The 24,183-nt window shown below is 50.7% G+C and overlaps 1 protein-coding gene across 5 annotated transcripts in view; it reads left to right on the top strand.

Moving 5' to 3' along the window:
• Positions 1 to 24,183, top strand: part of OGDH (oxoglutarate dehydrogenase) — a 75,511-nt gene that overhangs the window by 14,367 nt on the left and 36,961 nt on the right. Inside the window, exons 2-4 of one of the 5 annotated variants that reach the window (XM_065883869.1) lie at positions 13,733 to 13,924; positions 15,708 to 15,810; positions 22,035 to 22,079. In XM_065883869.1, coding sequence (XP_065739941.1) covers positions 13,733 to 13,924; positions 15,708 to 15,810; positions 22,035 to 22,079 — 340 coding nt within the window. Of the gene's footprint in view, positions 1 to 13,732; positions 13,925 to 15,483; positions 15,575 to 15,707; positions 15,811 to 22,034; positions 22,080 to 24,183 lie in introns of all 5 variants that reach the window. The other 4 variants (XM_065883870.1, XM_065883872.1, XM_065883871.1 and 1 more) reach the window with 4 other exon arrangements.

Raw genomic sequence — 24,183 nt, 5'->3', positions numbered from 1 at the left:
CGGGGTGTGTGAAGGAGACAGTATGTGTGAGGTGCTCAGGGTCTGCGCAGAGGAAGTGCCCACCGGAGGCTGGCTGTCGTCACTGTTGATCTGTCTCTTTCCTTGTGAATTTTGGGGACTTGTTATCTAAAGGCAGCCTGCTTCCATCGGGCCCTTGAGTGTAAGCTTTACCCTTTTACCCTGAAGCACTAGTGACATTTAGATTGGGTACATTTGACTGCGGGAGCCACCAGCCCCGTTTCATCAGGAATGCCGCCTCTTGGTCTGAACCTCCTTGCCCAGCAACGTTTCCATGGCAACCTGGAAGCTGCATTGCTCCATGAGCAAGATGAGACCTGGTTTCCTATGGGAGGAGATCTGCGGTATGTTTCCCAAGACTGTAGACAAATGCACTGCCCGGAAAGAAGTGCCTCTGCCTGTGATGTCAGATATTAGCAGTTTCTGAAGACAGTTACTACAGGGTTATCTCTCAAATAAACTTAGCCCAGAGGTTTCAGACAGACTTTCATCTTGTGTCCAGGCTGTCCCTTGCCTTCCTTTTCTCAGACGTAACCTCTTTATGGAACCAACCTAGTCTTCTTAAGTTATATTTGGTTTTAGGGAGAATAACACATGAGTGAGCTATTGCAAGTTAACAGGGATCTAAGTTGGGGAACGTCCGTGTGTGAATGCCTGGTGTCACGGGAATGGGTTGCAGTGGTGAAGCACACTGTGGCTCTGTGGTGCAGAGCTCTGGAAAGTGGGGCTGAAAGCATCACAGTGGCTGTTACCATTATTAGTATTTGTATTAATATCGTTATCGTTATTGCTTTAAAAAAATTGTTTAGGGCTTCCCTGGTGGCGCAGTGGTTGAGAGTCCGCCTGCCGATGCAGGGGACACGGGTTCGTGCCCCGGTCTGGGAAGATCCCACATGCCGCAGAGCAGCTAGGCCCGTGAGCCATGGCCGCGGGGCCTGTGCTCCACAACGGGAGAGGCAACAGCAGTGAGAGGCCCACGTACCACAAAAAAAAAAAGCAACAACAAAAATTGTTTAAAAGAGTTATTCTGTAGAGCAGTTTTAGGTTTATAGCAAAATTGAGGGGAAGGTACAGAGATTTGCCATGTACCCCCTGCCCCCCACATGCAGTCTCCCCGCCATCAACATCCCCCACCAGAGTTACAACATTTGTTATAATTGATGAACCTACATTGACGTGTCATCATCACCCAAAGCCCGTAATCTACATTAGGGTTCACTCTTGGTGGTGTGCGTTCTGTGGTTTTGGACAAATACATAATGCCATGTATCACCATTATAGTATCATAGAGAGTATTTTCACTGCCCTAAAAATGCTCTGTGCTCCACCTATTCTTGAAAAGGATTTTTATCACATGGTGTCGAGGAAGGTAACACTTGGGGGTTCTCAGACTGCGTGGGAGGGTCACCGTGTCCATCTGTCCCAGGGATGAGGACAGTACAGTGAGAGGGCTACTGACAGGCACAGATGCAGCCTGCTGAGGAAGAATGCAGAGTGAGGACTGGGTCCTTGGGCTCTGCAGGTCAGAGCAAGCACCTCTTTAGCACCTCTTTGAGAGATTCTGCGGGGGATATGGGTAAAGGATCTCAAAAAAGGATTTTTCAGTTTAATAAGAGAATACACGCAGGTTGGCGTCTTTGGGCCAGATTTTATGTGCTGGTTTCTGTTGTCAGTATTCTCCAGGGGACACAGCGTCTCCTTGAGGGAGAGGGACAGGATGGTGTAAATCAGTGGACATTTACAATGGCAGTGTCCCTCTGCGGCCATCCCAGCAAAGTAGACTTGATCGCCTCTCCAAGTTGAATTAGGCCCAATACCTGTTGTATGCTCATTTTTTGAGGGACAGGATCCAGAGCTTTCATCGGATTTTCAAAGGCATTTGTGACCCACGGAAGGCCTTGGAAATCGTTGGTTTTATTAAGAATGCTTTGTTTGTGCTCTGTGTTAGAAAAAATAGTTTAGGGAGAGATAAAGAAAATTAGGTTTTAAGATTTAGATTGATCATCTTTCTGATCTCTCATTTCTGCATCAGATAAGGGATGTCACATTCCTTGTCCTGAGAGCTGGTTCTGTCATCATTCTCTTCCCTCCCTTTGCAGAGGGCTTATGAGGAACTGCTAGGACTGAATTTGTGTCCAGCAGAAACAGCACAGATTTAGTATCTCCCCCCTCCCTGCTCTGCTTTCCTATTATTTTTTAAACTTTTTATGGCGTTTTCAAACACACAATAGGAGTGTCAATTACAAATTGACACTTAGCATCTACCTCTACAAGGATCAGATTATGAGCTCTGCAGCTGCTGACCCTCAACACCCCCTGAAAGGAGTTCAGGGGGTGGAGATCAGGAATGAAGCACTCTGTGCTCTGGGGAAAGCTGGGAGAACAGGTCTTCAGATAGATATCTTCAGGAGAAGATTTTATGAGCCCAATTCTGTCATCTCCCTGTATCTAGAGAAGCACTAAAATCCGTCATGGTGCCGTCTGCTCCTCGTGACTAGCAGAAACCTTCTGCAAAAAATGTGTGCTCGATTGCATGGACTCACCCTTCATGAAAATCACAAATATACTGACCTTCCCCCCACCTCTTTAGAGCAGTTTCTTGGAGCTCTCTGAAATGCTGTCTCTCGGGCTATAGTCCTCATTTTGCCGCAAATAAAACTTAACTCACAACTCTCACGTTGTGCTTTTTTTTTTTTCTCCCAGTTGACAGGAGTGTGAAATGAACCTCCGTGAGGAGACCCATCACACAACTTCAGTAGCTCTCTGCAGTTTGCCAGTCTTTAAAAATCTATTCCTTCCCCACTTACTTTTCTGTCATAAATGCATCTGAGTGGCTCTATCAAGGGAATGGTTTCTTCACCACACCTAACAAAATTAACAAGATACTTCTCTAATACTGTAATCTTATTCTCAGTCTATATTCAGCTCTTTGTGATTATCTTAAAGCTGCCCTTTCACGTTTGACTTTATAATTTACTTTATAATTTTGTCGTATCCCTATTTTTAAAGAAAAATTTTAGGGCTTCCCTGGTGGCGCAGTGGTTGAGAGTCCTCCTGCCGATGCAGGGGACACGGGTTCGTGCCCCGGACTGGGAAGATCCCACATGCTGTGGAGTGGCTAGGCCTGTGAGCCATGGCCGCTGAACCTGCACATCCGGAGCCTGTGCTCCACAACAGGAGAGGCCACAACAGTGAGAGGCCCGCGTACCGAAAAAAAAAAAAGAAAGCTTTTATTTCTAAATGTTTAATGGTGAATGTTATGTTTGTGGTAAAGTAATCAAGCAGTTCAGGGGTGCAAGCCCCCGAGCGCTCCCCGTGCCTCTGCGCCCAGTTACCTGGGTCTGCCTTTGCACCCCGTCTCGCCGTCCCTGTGCTCTTCGTCCCTTGGCGTGGTCCTCTCCTAGACAGCCGTCTCTTCCCCATCATTTTCTCCAGTCCGGCCTCTGCGCTCCAGTCTTAAGCACCTTGTCAAGTGTAGCTCGCCCCTTGCCCCCCTAGGACCCGTCAGCCAGGGCCTGTTCTGTCAGCGTGCAAAGCCCTCCCTCATTAAGGAGGGCTTAATTAAGGTCTTGGCCATGTTGGGGACAAGTCAGATGGTGGCATCTTATTTTTGTTTATGTCTTTAAAACAGAGTCAAAGCCAGCTTGCCCTTGTTGATGTTTCACACAGACAGGTAATTGAGAGTTGCTGAGCCCTCACTGAGCCCCTCCTATGCAGCAGACGCAGGTGCCTGCCCTCACCTCCACCCCCACCAGTCACAGCGTGGTGTCAGCCCTGCGGGGAGATCCCAGGGTCGGGCCCTGTGCCCTCCCCACCCTGTGGTGCCCTTTGTGCCCCTGCTCACTGAGCCACCACGGCCGTCCTTGGTGCATCGGAGCTCACTTCCCCTGCCTGGGCCTTCTGAGTGACCCCTGCCCACTTCCTAAAAGCCTGTCTTCCTCATCTTGCTGACTGTGTCCATTTCCTCTCCTTCCTTCTGCGGGCCAGCTCCCACGTGTAGTAACAGCTCTCTGGTCTAGTGTGGTCACCACAAGAGCTCTGTGTGGCACTCGACATGCAGATCCTAGACTCTCGGTCCCACCTCTCTGAGCTCGGCCGTGCCACCCTTCTGGGCCGGGCACTTCTGCTTCTTCCTTCCATGCTCGTGAAACACAATGCTGTTATTTTCTGTAATTGAACCAGACAAGCAGAGCAGAAACAGACACACGTCGTCCCCAGTATGGGGTGACACCGTTCCTTTTCATTCTGCAGCTTTGAAACTGCCTTGGCTGCACTTTAAAGACTCAGCCGCTGTTCGCCCTAGTTCTTTGCTGGCCTTGGGGAAAAGCACACACGTGGTATACTTCAGGGGCTTTCAGTGATCGAGGCTGTTAAACCTCACTTTGAAGTTCCCCCTCTATGCTCAGCTTCCTAAATCAGGATGACTCTCAACCCTGGTGACTTTTTGTGTTAAATCGACTAAACCAACAAAGAACATCTTCCCTAACTTCAGTATAGTATTTTACTCTTAAAGAATTTGTGTTTATACCGTAAGGGACATAAAATTAACACCTTTGGAAAGTGTAAGGGTCCTGAAGCAGTGCCTTCACCTTATGTGTGTAGCGGTTCACAGCTCGCGACAGTTTTATTGGAGGACTGCGTCGACTGGCTGCCAGGTGTGAGTGTGCAGGGCCCGCTAGCTCGCGGGCCCGTGGGGACTTCAGTAAGCCGAGCACAGTTAGAATACAGAGTAAACCCCGCCAGCTTCTGCAGGGAAGCGCCAGTTGTTCTGAGTTTTGAAGGGTAAGGAAGGGGCCTGGCCAGGGACAGGGTGGCTGTACCCAGAAGAGGCACGTGTGAAGGCAGAGGGCTGCAGGGGCATGGGAAGGGTCGGAGGGCACTCAGCGAGCACTCACAGAAGCTCCTGGGAGGCTCGGCACCAGGAGCCCAAGGCAGCAAAGTGAAGACCAGCAGTTTGAGCTGCGACATACGTGGAGAGGCCCCGAGATCAAGCCGAGGGGTGTTGGCTTAGTTTGTGAAACGCTGTGGGAGTGTGGACCCCTGAGCAGTTGGCAGAAAGTGAGGGTGTCAGGCGCTGATGGAGAGCTAACTAAGCCTGCGGTGGCTGGAGGGCGGGCTGGGAGTAAAGGCGTGCTGCATCTTTGGGAGCGTGATTTTTTAATGCCTATCCTTTTATACTGTATTTTAAGCAAGAATCGTGGGTTTTTAAATGTCAGTGATAACTAGAGAGAGAGATCCAGAGCGACCTCAAGGGGAAGGTGGACACCAAGAGCAAGAAAGGAGCGAGTCAACCTCGGGGCCGGGGCAGCTCCTTTTTTTTTTTTTGTCGCACCAGGTTTTAGTTGTGGCAGGTGGACTCTTTAGTTGTGGCATGTGAACTCTTAGTTGTGGCATGCATGTGGGATCTAGTTCCCTGCCCAGGGATTGAACCCCGGCCCCCTGCGTTGGGATCGCAGAGTCTTATCCACTGCGCCACCGGGGAAGTCCCTGGGGCAGCTCTTGAGAAGGGCGCAGCGAGCTCTGCCCCAGCCGCCTGCCTGGCGCCTCCTCTCTGGGGAAGGGAAGAAGGAGTGCGTTGTCAGCCGGAGGCCTTCTTTGGGGCCTTTCCCAGAAAGGGGCTGTGGTGGTGATCACATCATCAGTCCAGAGCCTCTAAGCCACTCACTCCCCGACTCCGCCTGTGCCAGGCCCCCGCGAGGGGTCTGAAGGTCTGCTGGGCTCTGCGCTCTGCCGTCCATGGGCAGGTTCTGAGTTTAGGGCCTTCTCTCTTAAGTGGTCCCGACTCGCAGAGCCAGAATTCTCTCGGAGCCTGAGGCTTGGCTCCGCTGGGCTAGGCCCTCCAGGTGGGACCATCCACTAGGCGCATGGGGACCAGATGCCCACCGTGGTCCCGCACAGCCGCCCTTGAGAGTTGCAATTCTGAGTTGACAGAATGCACTGTTGGGTGCGGACCGCCAGGCAGAGGGCAAGGGCTCTCACTTCCTGAGGAGTGCCAGAAAAACTGCGCGTGAGAGGCGTCACAGGCGTCCTGCGTATAATATTCTCCTGCAGTAAAAGTCTGTTTTCTATGAGCGTTTGTGTAATAAACCAGCCCAAAACTTGGCAACTCGAAACACCACCAGAGAAGTCTTTCTCATGGTTCCCAGCTTCCATGCAGCTGAGGTTTGGCCAGGCTGCAGCCCCGCAAAGGACCCCCTCACATCTGTGCTTGATGCTAGCTATCCACCAGGCCCTGCCATCAGCCAGGGGACCAGAGAGACTCCCTCACAAGTCCCCAGTGTAGCTCCAAGAGGAGAAGAGAGGAGAGAGGAGGAGAGGCTGCAGGCCTTGGATGCCCCACCCAGAGCTCACACTGCCACTCCCACCCATGGCCTTGGTCAAAGCAAGTCTCAGGCCAGCCCCCAAGGGCTCACCTCCAGTGGAGGAGCCACATGGCCACTGCAGGGGGCCTTTTGTGGACCTGGGAGGACGTGTGGCCACTGGGCAGCCTACCACAGTCCTTTCTATAATGATCTGATGGGGCCACTTCCTTTAGGGCAGAAACCCAGGGAGTATCATTCCTCTATCAGCAGATTCCTTAGAGCAGAGCTGAGGCAGCTTTTCTTTGCTAATCTTGTGTGTTTATTGGCATTTTACCTGCACGCCCATACAGAGAGAAGATAGTAGAACTTGTCTGGAGATGTTCTTTCGCCTGTGCTACACTGTGTTTTAAAAATAACAGCATCGCTCTAATCGAGCGGAATTCATTTGGCTTCTGTGGCTGAGGCATCCCCGAGCAGAACGCCCAAGTTTAAGTGCTCCCAGTATAAATAGATCAGTGGTGACAGGTCAGGCAGGCCCTGATCCTGGTGCCTCCTAGACGTGGTGGTGGGCAGTGAGCTGGGTCGGGACATGGCCCTGCCCGTCCTCAGCTGGGGACAGTTTGAGCAAGGCCCTGCCTTGGTGGTTGGAGGGGTCTGCAGCCCAGCACTATGCATGTTCTTTCGAGACTGCCTAGCCCTGAAGCAGGAACCTTTTGTGCAGGTCTGTGGCTGTCCACCGCGGGTCTTCTCCCCGCCTCACCCCGGGCATCGTCTCGTCGGGACGTTTGGACAGTCCCACACGGTGTTTTCGGGAAAGGCATGGAGCCCAGCAGTTGGCACAGACAGGGCACAGCAGGAGGGTTGTAGACACTGCCCCATGCAGACTTTTCATACACAGCACAGACAAGAATCGCTCAGCTCCACGCCATAGCTGGGCTGGCGTGCACAGAAAGCTAGGCGCTTAGGAAATAATTGCAGAATTTACCAGCGCACTTTCTAAGCTGGAAGAGCCCCTGTGCAGGGTGGGTAGGGAGACGTGCAGCCTCAGAGCAGTGCCAGCTCCCTCCAGGGCACTGGAGTCCTTGAGGAGCGGCACCTCCTCAAGGACAGCTGGCGCTGTCGGCCAACGAGTCACAGGTGACCATCCTTGGCTCAGGGAGCTGTTGCCTGTCCATTTATTTGACTGAATTAGCCTGGACCCACCAAACCCTTGTTTGGCCATGCGTGTGTTTTCCTTGGTCACTTGTTCCCTTGAATTTCACGTTTGTGGCAGTTAAAAAGCATTGTCAGTATGAGAACACAATGATATGGTTGTTTGTGACAGTGCTGGCATCTGACGTCCAGACCCGGCAGTCATTAGTTTATCAACTGTGGTGGCCTTTGAGCCTGGGGTTTGGTCCATTCAAGAGGTGGCCAGAGGCTGCCCCGCCCGCTCCCCCGCGTGGTGTTTTACAGCAGGGTCCTTGGCAGGGCGCCCAGCAGAGGGTGGTGGTGGCTAGCAGGTGACATCATGTTCTAGACCAGGGTGCATAAGGCGGGTGGGTGGGGTTTGTTCCATAGCTAAGGTGGAGACGAGACAGCAGGGCATCTGAAGGGGACTTTGCACGAGAGGAAGTGGTCTGGCCAGTCCCGAACCCAGAGTCATAGAACTGAGCAGCTAGAATAAGCATTAGTAACCCTGGGGTTAAGCTTTGATCACCAGCTTCTTGAACAAATATGAGTATACCTACAGGTGCTTTTTAAGGCGTAAAAAGCTACACAGGTACAGGGCTGTCCTAAGTAAGTGCTCCCTACCTTTATAGGCAAGCAATGAGGCACAGAGAGCTGACGCGACTTCCCTGGCCCTCGCCCAGCCTGTGGGGGTCAGGACTGGGGCTCCCAACGCCCAGGAGCGGGCGGGCAGCAGGCAGGCCCACTCTGGTGGGCTCAGCCTGTGCGTGGCCCCGGTAGGTCACACGGTTGCACTGGCCCGCGTATCTGACACACATCGGGGGACTTTGAGACGGGGTGGGGAAGGGCGCTTGGTAGCAGGTTTGTGACCCCTCCAAAGCCAAACCCTTCGTGAGCAAGTCTCTGTCATGACCTTCACAGTCAGGAACTTGGCCCTGACACTCTTGCGATCTGCTGACAATCAACAGGGTAGAGTCTGCTTGCCTCACTGAACCACTGACACCCGCGTCCCCTGGTTAGCACTCCCACAGCCACTGAGGTCAGCGCCTTATCTGAGATGAGGACTCTGGACGGTCCATGGTCTTACAGCTGTCACCACACCCACTGCTGCACCTGACACCCTGCCTAGCACAGCACTTAGCACCACACCTGACACCATACCTAGGACCACGCCAGACCGAGCACCTGGCATCCACCTCGCATCACACCTAACACTGCATCTGATACTACCCTAGAACCACAGCTGACACCCCCCAGCACCACATTTGACATCCCAGGGAGCACAGCACCTAGCATCACACCTGATACCAGCCCTACCACTGCACCTGACATTGCATCTGACACCACACCTGTCAAGATGTTCGCCTTTGAAGGAGTCTGACCTGTCTGAACTTAACTCGGCAGGTGTGTTGAGCACTTACTATGTGCAAAGCACCGGACCAGCTTCCGTAGACATTACAGAGAAGGGATGTGTTTGCAGCTTTGAAGAGCTCCCTCTAACTGGGGAGAAGAGGACTGGCAGCGGGCGGCAGGGAAAGCCCGTTGGGGCTGTGAGAAGTCTGGGAGGTGTATGGGGGAGCAGAGGAGCTAATGGCCTTTGAAAACAGACCTTCATGTACTACAGTTAAATGCTTTTAGTTATCTAAAATTAAATGTAAGAATTCTGGTTTCATTTCACCCAGAATGTTATACTTATTTGTACTTGAAATCTATCGTGTTTTGGTTTAAGTCATTTCAGCAACAAGTTGATGGCCTTAAACCCATTCATGGGAGGTGGGTGGCCGGCCTACACCTCCGTTGACGGCCAGGGCTGCTCGCCTCTATGGCACGGAGGCCGTGAAGCTCCACGTGCAGGGGGCGTGTGGGACCACACAGGCATCCTCTTCTTGAAGTTTTCTCTTCATTTGGGAAAGGGCCCACTGACCGGTCACTCCAGCCTTGTGGTCACCTGTCCCTACAGCAGGTCTGCAGACACTTGGTTCTGACAGCAGGGAGGCCGCTGCCGGGGAGAGAACCGGAACTGGCAGCAGGTAGACATACGGGTAAACAAAGCCTCAAGTTCAGATGTGTGCAAATGAGGGCTGCGATTATCAGAAGGGGAACCCTCTCCAGATAGTGGCAGAGCCACAGGTTGAAGATGACGCGGGTCAGTGTGTGGAGAGGGGATGAGCGCCCCAGGCAGCAGGAGTGGGGGAGGTGCAGGCTACTACCGAAAGAAGCCGGAAGCCAGTTCAGGTGTGGGGAGGGGAGGGGTGGAAGAGGCATCTTGGAGAAGATGCTGGAGGGAGAGAAGCTCGGCCTCTGAAGGGCGGTGAAACCTACAAGCCAAAAAAAAATGACCTTCATTTTCACAGCCTTTTTTTTAAATCAACTTTTTTTTGAGGTCTGACTTACATGAAAATTTACCAGTTTTAAGCTGCGGTGCGAGGGTTTTGCAAAGTGTATGCCGCCAGGAACTTTCTGTCACCCACGTGTGCAAACTGATCGGATCTGGTGGAAGGGGGCTTGCTGTTTGTTGGGGTGGGCTCCTTGGGCGGGCCCTCATCTGAGTTCAGGTACCCACACCTGCCCAGAGCGTGCAGGGGAGGGCCTGCCGGAGCTGCAGGGAAGCGTGCGCAGTGGGGGGTGAATTACGGGACCGGAGGAAGCTGCATTCCTGGCATATTCTTTCCCAGTGGTTCCCAGCTCTCTGCAATACTGGTAGGAACCAGTTTTTTCTGACCGCCTCCAGCTTGAGCAGAATTTCAGTCTGTGTCGCTGTCCTCAGCCAATTGAAAATCACCTGGAGTTTTATCCCAAGCACAAAAGAAGGTCAGAGAGAGGAGGCCCGATGACTGCGATTTCCCTCCCCGCCCCACCGCCACCCAGGGGCCTGGCCTGCGCCCTCCGGGTGTCAGCCCTGGAAATCCTTTGATTTTATTGTTTGCTGGCTTTGGCAAGGGTAAGCCAGGCTGAGAGATGCTGTTTATGTAAGGGTTGCTCTGTCTTACTTAACCTGATCAGTATCTCTGCCTGGTGACCACACTGTGTCAGTCCTGCCTGCCTGAATCTCTCCCCAGGAGGCTGCAGTTGGCATTCCAGGTGCTTGGAACATCAGTGTGGTAACTACTCCTACCTCTGTGGCTGCCACTACTGTTCTTGTTATTCAAAGCTGATTTTTCTAAAGAGAGGTGAACTTGTGGTTTTTGCTATGCCTTTTGGCTCTGGGTCTGTCAGCAGCTGGTGCCCATCAGGGTGAGGGGTCGGCGTGCAGTCAGGGGACCCTCTCCATCCAAGGTCTTGTTGGGCGACTGCCGCTGCATTTCTACACATGTGTTCATGCGTTCTGTGGGGAAGAAGACAGTGTTTAAGGCTTGAAGAAAGTTGGGATCCTGTGTGCTGCTCTCCAGAGGCTACTTGGTTTCAGGGTCATGCCCTGTCCTTCAGCCCCCCTGTAGCCCCAGGGTATATGTCCAGAGCAGGACTTGGCGTGGACACACGTAAGGGTGGGGACGCCAGTGCTAGAGCCCGCTGGGGGCAAAGCAGAAACTAGATGAGGTTTTACAAGGCAGGAACAGTGTGCTGTTGGTTCTTGCCGTGCAGGGCTGGGCTGACTCCTGCCGCATCCCCTACCCTATCAGCGGGGCTCCTTTTAGTCCAGGCCCTTGGTTACTGGAGGTATGGGTGGGGGTCAGGGAGAGCCCTGGGCCAGAGCTGCTCCCAGAATGCGTGGAGCTTGCATGGCCTGCTGTACGAGCTCATAGAATCAGAAATGTTTGGGGGTGTCTAGCGTGTCTGTTCCTTAGGCCTTTGTAAGGAACCAGGTGGGTGCCGAGCTTGGGGCAGCCTTACCTTGCCCAAGGCTGCTGATCCTGGGGCATCCTCTCCTTTCTCTCCCAAGAGTAAGTCGGTTGCTTTCTCTGGTGGGCCTCCTGCTTTTACCCCTGTTAGAGGACTCAGAGGGAGAGAATGGTCTTGAGGTTCCAAGCCCTGGGTGTAGAATGCCCCTGGTTGTCAGGTCACGTGATGCAAGGTGCTCTGCAGTCGGTGTTATGGCCTTTGCCAACAGAGAACCCCAGAGCTCCCTTCTACCATCACCTGACATGCTGAAAATTAACCAGAAAGGTAAAAACAGTAAAACCTTGAATAGTGAGATATGTTAAAACATTTAAAAATTGTTATTGAGATAGAATTCACATGTAAAAATTGTACAGTTCTGGTTTTTAGTATATTCACCGTGTTGTGCTATCATCTCCCTAATAGTTTGATTTTTTTAATCTTTTTGAATATGAAAGGACTATATTCTTATTGTAGAATGATATAAACATTCTGGAAAGCTCCCCTCAGAAACACTTTTAGTGAGAGGCCGGGCTGCCCTGTGTGATGCTCCAGGCCTGTGCGCATCCCAGGGGTTTGTGACTGGCGGCAGCATGCAGCCATCTCTCGGACCGTCCAAGTCTGTTTGTCTACATGTCATAAAGAGCCTCCCTGAAAAAGCCAGAAGACCTTCAGGCTTCAGGACCAGTCTCAAGGTTTCTGCCCAGACATAGATAGACCCATTCGATACCTGCCCAAGCTCCCAGATGAGCCCATCTGGACAACATCTTGGTAGCACTTAACTGGGAGGGCGAACAAAAATCTAGTGAAGTTTCTCCTCTCCAGATTTTTCAAGAAGTCTAACCAGAGTTTATTGACAGAAGAATCTTAGAAACTGGAAAATGCATGGCAGAGAAGAAAGACAATGTTTTCACGTTTCTAAACTCTCTGATTTTTAATACATACTTTTTGGCAATGGAATTTTATTAAGTCTTAGTTTCTCTGACCTTTAAAATTTTATTTTAAGCTTCACGTCTTTATATGAGATAAACTATTATAGTTCACAGTGTCTATGCAGATTATAAATTGAATCAGGGAATTCCCTGGCGCTCCAGTGGTTAGGACTCTGAACTTCCATTGCAGGGGGCACAGTTTCGATCCCTGGTCTGGAAACTAAGATCCCACAAGCCGCACAACATGGCCAAAAAAAAAAGAAAAGAAAAAATTGAATCAAATACAAAATAGCCAAAAATAATAGGAAGAGGAGTTAGTTCACATTAGCACAAAGGAAGTTGAAACCAGTAGTAATACCAGTTACTACCAGTAATGCCAACTGCCTACCAGATTGTGTGCTAAATGCCTTTAGTCTTTACCCAAAAAAACCTATGAAGAATATATAGTTTTTTTTGTCCTCATCTTACGGATGAAAAAACTGAGCACAGAAATTTAGGTTATTTGCCAAGATCTCAGAGCTCAGATTTAAGGTTCTGCCTCCGACTGCACACCCTGAGCCCTTAGTGACAAGACTATTTCTGTAGGGGTCAGTGGGGACGCTTCAGGCTTCACAGGTCCAAGCTCCGGGCTCTTACATAAAGGCCTTGATTCTGTTTGGGGTTTTTTTGTTTTTGTTTTTAATATTTATTTACTTATTTGGTTGCGCCGGGTCTTAGTTGCGGCAGGTGGGCTCCTTAGTTGCGGCTCGCTGGCTCCTCAGCCACGGCGCACAGGCTCCTTAGTTGCGGCATGCAAACTCCTAGTTGTGGCATGCGTGTTGAGATCTAGTTCCCCAACCAGGGCTCGAACCTGGGCCCCCTGCGTTGGGGGCGCAGAGTCTTAGCCACTGTGCCACCAGGGAAGTCCCCCTGATTCTGTTTTATGTCTGGCGAGAAAGCACAAGCAAGCAGGCCTGGGCTCCAAAAGCTGTGCCACGCCTCTGTGGTCTGGAAAGAGGATCTAAATGCACTCATTTCCCCTGAGGAGGCCCAGTTGGGGTTTGAGGACCTGGGGCAGCTGCAGCCCTACAGGCAGGAGGGCCACGAGCATTGGTCTTCCGGATGACTAGGCAGGGAACAGATGGGGCAGGAAGGCCTCTATTCACCTGCCTCCTGGGCTGCCTGCCATGGAAGCAGTTGGCACCCGCAAGCCGGGCAGAGCTGCTCGGCCTTGGGCCTTGGGGCTTTTGATGGGAGGGCATCTGTGTCGTAGGGTTGGGGTGAGGAGGTGCATCTGAGGGAATGATGGAAGCAGGGGCCCAGCCTCTGAGAGAGCCACCCTCTGGGGGCAGAAGCAGGCTGTCCAGAGTAGGAAGAAGTTGACCCAACCAGGCTACTGGTAGATGGGCATAATCAAGGCTTATCTGCCAAGAACAGTTCTCTTTTTGGCTAAAAATGAGTCCTAGCCCTTAGGGGAGCAACGGAGTGACATGTGTGTTCCTTCTTTGTCTTCAGTCATGGGACATTTTTTTCCGAAACACCAACGCCGGAGCGCCCCCGGGCACCGCCTACCAGAGCCCGCTCCCCCTGAGCCTGGGCTCCCTGTCAGCTGTGGCCAGAGCGCAGCCCCTGGTGGAGGTTCAGCCCAACGTGGACAAGCTGGTGGAGGATCACCTGGCAGTGCAGTCTCTCATCAGGGCCTACCAGGTAAGGTGGCTGTGGCCAGCCATCCGTGACAGAGTGCCCTGCTGACCCCATGAAGGTTGTCGCTTAACTTTCACCCCCACCAAACACTAGGCTCTCTCTCTCCCTGCTCTGGGCTGGAGGGAGGCAAAAATGACATATGACAAGAGAAAAGGAGCCCAGGCAGTCTCACCCTGTTTGAGCAGATCCTCTGCCACCTTTAGCACCTGCCCTTATTTCTTCCCATAGCTTGGCAAGAATGATTTGTGAGCAGGGAAACGCGGTCAGTGCCCGGGCGTCAGGGGAAGTGCCGATGCCCAGGAGGGAGCAGTGACCGGGAGGGGTGTGCTGCTCCCCTTCTCAGTTGCTAGGGCCCAAATGCAATAAGACAAAATGAACCTGTAGGGTTTGGGGACAGAAGCAGAGCCCATGGAAGCAGGGAGAGGCAGGTGAGGGGCAGCTGAGCCTGCAGAGGGGCCACCTCTCCAGGAGCATTCCGGTCAGTGGTCAGCCCCGTTGGAGGAAGCTCATGCAGAGCCAAGGGCTTCCATGGCCTTTCTCAGAGCCCAGAAGCCCCTTCCAGCATATCCGTGTGGTGTGGAGAAGAGCCCAGAATTCAGACCTTACCACCTGGTCTGTGAATAGTTCTCAGGAGGAAAGGAGGAGAAACCGGGCCCGGGGAGGCCCTTCTGGGAGCTCCCAGGACATGGGCTCCCCTGCTGCCTCTTCTGGCATTGCTGCAATGTAGCAGGGGTGTCACACCACAGAGTTCTCTCTCCGATGTTCTTTTTCCTGGAAACGGCCATGTGGACCGTTCCCCTCCGCCCACGGGGCCAGTTGCCACAGGTGTCAGGACAGGTAGCACAGGGTGGGTCTGTCCTGTTGGAGCCTGGCAAGTCAGGCTCTCTCCCCAGGGCAAATGACGAGACGCACACCATTCACAGTGGGCGTTTCTGTAGAAAGAGGCACAGTTGGTGTGTGCTGACCACTGCCTGACTTATTCAGCCTCAGTCATTTCTGTTAGTCTTTAAGTGACTTCTCAGCAGCTGCTCCCCTTCCCAAATTGTTAGCAAGAAACAGTGGATAAAGTATCCAAGACTTAAAGAAACAAAATTGGAAGGGATTTTACGTGTCTTTTTGCTTTTAAATGGTTCAGATCAGGCACTGAGGTCCCTGTTGTAGCCGTCTGCTGTTGTGCCCCCTGTGCCCTGACCCACGCAGCAGGGCCGCACCCACCCCTTCCTTAGGGACTTCGTGTTCTAAGCTGAGTGGTCTTGGCGCTGGAGCTAAAGTCCCCAGCATATCCCATTTCTGTTTATCCCGGGAAACGGTGAAGGATCCCGAGAAGTGGGTCCTTTTAGACTGCCAGGTTTATCAAAACCTGAGGAGCTTATCCCCTTTTTATAAAAGTGCATTTATGCACAATAGTGCTTTAAAACAAACTACTGTAAGGCTTTTTACAAACTGACTTTGTTGTTTGGGTTCATTGGCACTCTCAGGGAAAGGTTTGACCAAGCGCAACTTTTACCCCTCGCCACCGCCCACAGGACCTGCTTAATGACTGCTTGTATTATTGCTTCCAGGTCAGGGGTCACCACATTGCAAAACTTGATCCTCTCGGAATTAGTTGTGTAAATTTTGATGATGCTCCAGTAACTGTTTCTTCAAACGTGGGTGAGAATTAATCTGTAAACACTAATTTTAATGTAATTTTACTTTTTTTTTTTTTTTTTTTACCCCTTCCCTCTTTTTTTTCTCCTGTCCTTTTGTGTGTGTCCTTCCCTCTCCATCGCTGGCCCATTTGTAGATACGAGGGCACCATGTAGCACAGCTGGACCCCCTGGGAATTTTGGATGCTGATCTGGACTCCTCCGTGCCCGCTGATATTATCTCATCCACAGACAAACTTGGTGAGGGTCTGAGAGCAGCCAGCGCTGCGCTGCGTGGCTCCTCTCTCTGTGTCCCAGCCTGTGGCAGCCAGGACGTCCACAGGCGGAAGGGAAAGACTCTTAAGTTTCCTTCGTTCTGATCACTTGACATTTATCAGTCATGTAGCCTTAGTGTGTTTTGGACAAGTTATTTTTATCTCAGCTTTTCAGCCAGATCGTATGAGCTCAATTGTCTAAGTCTCAAAATTGGAAAGTAAAATTTGGGGGCAGAAAAGGTTTGTGGCACAGAGAAAAAGATGACCCACCCAGGCAGGCGGGTCAGAAGATATTCCAGAGACCAGCTCGTCTGGCTTCGGTTTCCAGATCTCAGGGCAGTGCTGCCCCAGACGGGGCACTGCTCAGGACCGTTGTCACACACTGTCTGCTCTGAAGCACGGTGTGGCCTGCCTTTGACAGGGTGAATTCCAGAGCAGGTGGTGCAGTTTGGGTGTCTCGATTCTCAAATGCCGGTGATCATACTGAGGAAACTTTGGAAGGCGTCCCCGCGGGCGCTTGTAGTCCCGCTCACCGTACCCCCTCTGTCTTGAGCAGAGGGGCGTGGCTGGGCTCACACCTGCGGTTGCTTTCTCAAGTTAACCTGCTCTAAGTCACCGTGCTGCTAACCTGTGCTGCAGAAATGACGACGTGACTAATTTTTAAATGGCCAGGTTGTTTTCGAGAAACACTATGCATGCTAATAAAACTGATGATTACCTACCTGCCTAACGCTGCTCTTTGGGAGGGGACGAAATTTGCCTCCTGAATAACAGTCACTAACGCTTTGTGGTGCCCGAATGCCCTTAGAGGCGTGTCCGAGTTGTGACGTGGGAGGTCAGGCACTAGTCAGGTAAGGCTGGATTTCAAACAGTGTTGGCCCTGGGATTGCCGTTAGAGGTTCGTCTCTGCTCCGTCTTCATTTCAGAAACACTCCTAGGTAATGCAGGGTTTCTTCTACTTTGTACCTGCACTTTAGCAGTTTTTGGAAGAAAGATTAGAGAAGCCGTCCTGAATATGATTAAATAGGGCCAGTTCAGTTTGTCGGCAGGACGTGAGCTTAATCCTGCTACTTTATTGAGTGGTGACAACTGTGCACCCCAGAAGTGAGCTTCTCTTTGCAGTGTCCCCAAGGACACTTGGAGCTCCTTTCCTCTTCCTCGCCACTTAGTCCCTGCAGCACCCAGGCCCGACCCAACCTGTGCTCACCAGCGCTGAAGCCCCCTCAGCACCGTGAGTCCCCTCCAGGTCCAGGGCAGAGCACCCCCTCTACGTGAGAGGCCTGCGAGCCCCAGGGCACCAGCTGCCTGATGAGAGCTCAAGGCCCTGTGCCCTGGAGCTGTCTCTCCAGAAAAGGATGACTGCAGAGCCAGCTCGGCACAGGCCACAGAGGCTGGCGTTCCCATGCACAGTCAAGCATTTAAACAAGAAAGGCACAGGGGAGGTGGGGTCTCCTTCTCCCGTCGGAAACTGCACCTCCCCTGTTCCTTGTGCCATCCCTGGTTGCTAGTTTCTTGGTATAAAAACGGACCTTTTTCGGTGGTTCCCAGCTCATTAGTACTGCCTGGGGAGTCCGGAGCTCTTCTCTGTCCCACGCGAGACTGGTCAGGGTGGGATGGCGCCCGCCGCAGCCCACAGGCACAGGCAGGGCTTTCTTGGAAGTGCCCCCCAGGCCATCCCAGCCCAGGAGTCTGTGAAGGGTGGGATCCCCCAGGCCTGTTGATGCTGCCTGGCTCCTCAGTTCACAGCTCTCATCAGGGGCAGGGGCAGAGGCAGGACCTCTGTCCTTCTTCCTAGTTCTTTCTTGGCCATCTCGGCCTTGCCTTACATTCTACTCTGGAATAGTGCCCTGAGTGTGCCCCTGTGAGGTTCTGCGTCAGCATGGCAAGGGTTATAAGCCAGAGACAGAGGTGGCCCAGAACTTCCTGAGCTCATTTGTGGAAGACTGGGCATCCTCCAGCTGGGAGCCCTTCAGAAACAGCAGGAGAAGTTGGGCAGCAGCCCCCTCCTGTGCAGGAGAAAAGGTCACTGCATCCCGAGAATTCAAAATAGTGTGACATGAAGGTCATGATCAGTGGGGTTAGTGTAGGAAAGTTAGTCTTAAATTATCTCACTCTTGATGTATGTAGGTCTTTATGAAAACAACTGGTCCAACGTGACCGCTCTGTTCAGGGACACTGGACAGTCCCTAGAGCACTTTCCTGCCCACCATCTTATCCGAACCTCAGGGCCTGGGTTCGAGCCAGCTCCCTATGTGGAAGCCCGGCTCTGCCAGGACTAGCTGTGTGCCTCTGTCTCTGTCTCCTCGTCTGTTAGGTTGTTTCAGAATTAAATAAACTCCTGAGAACAGTGCCTGGAGCTTACTAAGCTCCATGAAGGTGTGAGCCACTGTGATTGTTAATAATCTTTTGAGATAAGTAGCTGCTGGTCTCTCTGGTAAAGATATATATTTAGAAACCAAGAAATGGCACAAATAACCCAGAGTGGGTCCCACAGGAGTTGGTGGCAGTAAGGACTGGGCTGCACCCTGAGTGACGAGGAGACAGGGTAGCTCCGGGGCAGGGACCTGCCAAAGCGGGGGGTCGGCGTGGCCCACGTGTTGGTCTGGGGTAAGTGAGTGACTGCGTTGGCGTCCTGTGTTGCACAGAGGCCTTCCCCAAGCCTGCGTCCCACTCGTAACACCTCTGAGCTGCCCTTCCTTTCTCCCGGTGGATGCGGCACGATTTCTCCATCCTCTTGAGGGGAAACCGAGGCCCAGGCGGTGATCACCCCTCAGGCGTTTGAGCGTTGTGCTGTTGCTGGAGCAGCACGAGGGCCAGAGGACCAGCTGCGAGCCTTGGGTGAAGTCAGGAAGCCGTTCCCAAGGGCAGCGCTAGCCAGTGCAGGTCTGCAGGGCAGGCGGGGCTGATGTCCCCTCAAATTTTTTTTAATAAGGTGGAAAATATGAAAAGTTTCCACTGAGTTCTTGCCCTTTTCTGACCAATTCTGAGAAGGTTGGGAAACGCTGGCCTAGGTTCCCTATGCTAACATCCTAGAAATACTCATGGCCCCTGCAGTCACTGGTAGCCAGTGTTAACAGGTAGACAGCCGACTTGGCCGACATGCTCCAGCTGCTGGATGGTCCCAGCATGTCAGGGTCACCGTGAGACACGTGCACACAGAACATACTGTGAATGCAACAGAAATATCATTCAGACGGTGGGGTTATCGATTATTTTGATTAAAATTTAACAATGTTAGAACAGTTTCTCAGTTAGGTGTGGGTTATGGTCTAGAAATGTGCGGTGACTGCTTAGGAAAGGGGGGCCTTTTCCCAGGATGTGTTATGTTAGGAGCTAGGTTCCAGGTGTCCCCCAGAAGCGCATCTTGATTTATGTCGCGTCGGGTGGAGGAGAGTTGAGCTCCAACCTGAGATGCCTGGGCACACATTCCACATTCCTCCCTCGGGAGAGGTGGGAAGTCTCCAGATGGGATCAGGTTTTTTAGCGAGGCCTCTCCTGGTTGGCCCTAAAGAAGGGTCAGCGTGCAGCTTTTGACAGCGAGTCCCTTGGGGTCGGGGTTGTTGCCACCTTAAGTAGAAACAAATCAACTCCAGACAGCCTGTGCGCTCTTCCCCCTCCAGGCTGCAGTCCTGCGCTGGCATGCAGTCCCTGCTTCGCTGGGGTGAGGACGGGGCGTGGGGAAGTCTTGTTTCTGGCCTAAGCAGAGCTGCCCTTGGCTGGGTGGGGACATGGTGAAAGTTCTCATTAGCTCTTGCCCTCCATTTCCTCTCCTCTTCCAAGGGCAGCATTTGAGTTAGATTCCAGCTTAAAAGTGCCATCGTCTGTGGTTTCTATATAAATTCTATAGTATAACTATTCACAGTGACAAAACGATTGAAATTTACTTAAATGTGAGATTTAAACATAATTAAAGGAGAACTCAAAACAAATTCTGTAAATAGAGAGGAAGGCGTGAAACTTGTATTTACCATTAGTGTTTGCAAATTGTCAGTCTTAGGAAATGAGCTTGAGTTAAATAGTTAAAAGGGCAATTCAAAAGTCCAGATTACGGCAACATTTTAGCTACTTCATGTCCAGCACAGCAGGAAATGAAGTCTCCCCACCCTTCTGACCTTCCAGAGCGTTCTTTCTGGTTGAGTTTTGCCCCCTTGATGGCTGGGAAGAATGAGCTAAAAATAGAGTTGAATTTTAATCTACTTTCATAATTTCAGAACAATAGGGAGCAGTTTACTTAGCATTTATTGGCTGCTGTGTGCAGTGAGTGTGTGGTGCCACCAGACCACTGAGTGAAGAGTTGGGATCAGGTTCCCCAAGTGACTCAGGAGGGCAGGCTAAGCTAAGGTCATTGTGGGTACATCCCCTTGCAGGGGTGTCCTCCGTCCTGGATGCCCAGGAACTGGCAGACCAAGGCACATCCCTGCTTATTGCCGGCTATGCTTCACTTAGGAGCAACACGGCCAAATCTCAGCCGTTCTCTGTCTCTCAAGCAGAGCATCTTGTGCTCACCAAGAAGTAATTTTTAAAAATGTTTTAAAGCGCTCAGGTGCTGGGAATCCCTTGCGCTTTCTGTAAATGACAACCAGAATATCTATTCTCTTTCCACTCTCCTTCGGTTTTTGTCTTTTCTTTGTGTTTTATTTTTAAAATATCCAAAAAGTGCAGATAAGAATAAAAGCATCCACGTATCCAGTATCCAGAGTGAACAAATGTAAACATTTTACCGTATTGCCTTTAGATTTTTTTTTTTTTTAATTTTTTTCATTATTTTTTGGCTGCGTTGGGTCTTTGTTCCTGCGTGCGGGCTACTCTTCGTTGCGGTGCGCGGGCTTCTCATTGCGGTGGCTTCTCGTTGCAGAGCACAGGCTCTAGGCGCGCGGGCTTCAGTAGTTGTGGCACATGGGCTCATTAGTTGTGGCTCGCGGGCTCTAGAAAGCAGGCTCAGTATCGTGGCGCACGGGCTTTGTTGCTCCGTGGCATGTGGGATCTTCCCGGGCCAGGGCTCGAACCCGTGTCCCGTGCATTGGCAGGCAGATTCTTAACCACTGTGCCACCAGAGAAGTCCCTAGATTTTTTTTAACAGATGCACGTTTGCAGTTCCCTTTGAGGCTGGCGGCGGGTGGGGAGGTGGCAGGGGAGGTGGGGAGATAGTCCCACAGGCAACGCTTATGGCTCCTTGGCGTGGTCGTATGTCTTGATTATGAGGATTGAAGGAGAAAATGAAGAGTCTTCATCCTTGCCTTAAGCAAAGCATCCATGCTTTTGTGTAGGACCTGGACGTTCCATTGTCTTGAGAGCCACTGGCTCTGAGGTCTTTGGTAGGTGCTGCCGTCCTCGAGGGCGAGGAGGAGAGCTTTACTCACTCAGAGCAGGCATCTCTGTCCTCTCTGAGTCAGAGCTCTTGCCATCAGCGTCCAAGGATGCATTGGCTGGCCTTCCTCTCTACTCCCAGGGCAGGGAGCAGCCACAGTGCCGGTGACCATGCTCTGACCCCTCAGTCATCAGGCCCACCCTCCCAGGGAACCAGCGTCAGGAGGCATTTTGTGTGTCCAGATCAACATCTTGATTTTCACTAGCGCCAGGCAAGCTTCCAGGTGTGGGGCAGGAGTGTGTGCAGCTGTGCACGTGTGTGGCTCTCAGCCTGTGTCCTCAGCAGCTGAGTTCCTCCATCCTGGTTCTACCTTCTCGAGAGGGGAGACCAAGGACCTACCTTCTACTCTTTAGAATCCAGCAGGAGCTTGAGGTTTTGGGTCTAGTCTGCTGCCTGATGCTCCAGTTCTGAGGAATGGGACACAAAAATTAGACTTTTTCATTTTCTTTTCCCCAGTTTTTTCATCCCAAAGCAGTCTGGACTGGGTGGATTTGGCTTCCCAGGAGAGCTCTGTGTCGCCCACTTGTTCAGGATGGGGAAGTGAGGAGGTCTCAGCTGCCACCACACGGTGGCTTCTCGGTCTCAGGGAGCGGCCTTTCCCTCCTTCAGATTCACCTTATTCCAGCTGTTCATGAACCGTTTCCATGTTTATCAAAGTAGCTCTCAGACCACATATCCCCCCTCCCTTGTTCTCCTTCAGTGTCTATGTCTGTGTGACAGTGTTTGTGCTACCTGTTCCTGCGGTAATGGTGTAGGGTTTTGGGTGTTTGGGGTTTTTTTAAACTAACTCACCTGTCTTTTTCCCTCTGTACTCACCCATGCTATCCCACTCTGCCTCTCAGACCTTGCAGTTTTCAAGGAACGACTTCGAATGCTAACAGTAGGAGGTATGAAAATAACGAGCCTTTCACTTTTCTGGAGCTGAGGACTTCATTTGAGCAGGATGTGCAGCTTTCCCCAGCATGCAATTTGGGGAAAGTTGACACAACTCTGTCGAGTGTTTTGAAGTTTGTTAATTGTCTTGAGATATGTTTTTCCTGTCATATAGCTGTTATCCAACAGGTAGAGCTACTCACCATGTCATATTAGCTTCTGTCCATTTGTGTTCTGAAGAGCACTTTCACCTCCACGTGTGTCTCACCATCGCTTCGCTGGGCTTCCGTCTTTAGCGTAGGCTGTCTCTAGCTCCTGCTGTAGCCAGCGGGGACCTGAGGCCACACTACATTCTGCATGTTGGCACGTCGTTTCCTCCACATCCTGCACTATGCCTCTGACTGGACTCTGGATTCTTTCAGATTCTGCTTCCTGGGCATTTTTTCCCTTTTGATCTTCCCATGTTTGAAGGACAACTGAAGTACTGATAAAACATTACTTAATGAAGTAAGGAGTCCTTAATGACCCTTGGTTCTGGGCAGAGCACCTTTGAAGAATCCAGAGTGGGGTGCCGGGGCTCATCTGCCTGCTGTCACTCACCACAGTGGCCAGTCTTCCTTCCATGCCAGGTGTCACTCAGAAGTTCTCTTTTCCTCCATCTTATAATGTCTGTGAGACTCTAGTTTTGATTAAACTTTTCATTTTGAAATAATTGTATGCAGTTATGAAGAATAACAGAGACATTCTCATATGCCTTTCAGCTAGTTCCCTCAGTGGTACCATCTTGTAAACCATAGTACATCACACCAGGATACCGACACTGACAGCAGTCAAGCCACAGAGGTCTACATCACTCCAGCGGTCATTCCTGCTGCCCCTCTGTAGCCACACTTACTCCCCTTCTACCCCACCCCCATGTTTGACGCCTGGCAACCGCTCTTCTGTTCTCCATTTCTATAATTTTGTCACTTCAAGAATGTTTTACAAATCACAATATGTAACATTTTGGAATTGGCATTTTCCAGTCAGCATGCTTTTCTAACACTAATTTTTTCCTTCTTAATTGCTGAGTAGCATTCCTTGCCATAGATGTCCCAGAATTGTTTTAACCATTTACTCACTGAAGGACCTTTGTGTTGTTTCTTCTGTTCTTCGGCTAATAGGGTCTTTTACAGAGCAAAAGTTTTAAACTCTATAGTCCAGTGTATCAATTTTCCCTTTTATGGATCATGTTTTTGGTATCAAGTTTAAGAACTCTCTTCTTCGCTCTAGATCCTGAAGATTTTCTCCTGTATTTTTCTAAAGGTTTTATAGTTTTGCATTTAACATTTAACTCTGTGATCCATTTTGAGTTCATTTCTGTATAGGATATGAAGTTTAGATCAAGGTTTGTTTATTTTTGGCCTGTGGATGTCAATCACTCCAGCACCATTAACTGAAAAGTTTGTCTTTCTTATCATTGAATTGCTTTTATACGCTTTTATCAAAAATCAGTTGGACTTATTCAGTGGGTCTGTTTCTGGGTTCTCTATTCTTTCAATAGGTGTGTCTCTCCACCAGTACCACACTGTCTTGATTACTGTAGCTGCTGAACTTTATTTTCCGTTTCCAGAATTGCCTTGGCTGTTCTAGGGCCTGTCTCTTTCCATGTAAATTTTAGAATAAGCTTGTCTACATTTGCAAAAACTCTTGCTGACATTTTGGTAGGAATTGTGTTAAACCTATAGATGAATTTAAGGAGAATTGACATCTTTACTATGTTGCCCTTCAATCCATGAACATAGTATGTCTCACTTATTTAGATCTTTGATTTCTTTCATCAGCTTTTTGTAGTTTTCAGCATACAAATTCTGTACATGTTTTGTTAGATTTACATGTCGGTACTTCCTGTTTTTAAAAAAATTTAGTGTCCAATCTATTCATTACTAATATCTTGAAGTACAATTGATTGTTTCTATGTTGTGTCCTGTGACCTTGCTGAGCTCACCTATTCTAGGACTTTTTTTTTTTTTAGTAGATTCTTTAGAATTTTGGGGGTAGACAATCATCTCAATTGAAAATAGGAACAATTATTTCTTCGTTTCCAATCTGTTTGCCTTTTATTTCCTTTTCTTGCCC

Source organism: Phocoena phocoena, chromosome 9 (genome assembly GCF_963924675.1).
Source record: "Phocoena phocoena chromosome 9, mPhoPho1.1, whole genome shotgun sequence".
Classification (NCBI taxonomy): Eukaryota; Metazoa; Chordata; class Mammalia; order Artiodactyla; family Phocoenidae; genus Phocoena; species Phocoena phocoena.
This window is presented reverse-complemented; position numbering and strand designations above follow the sequence as displayed.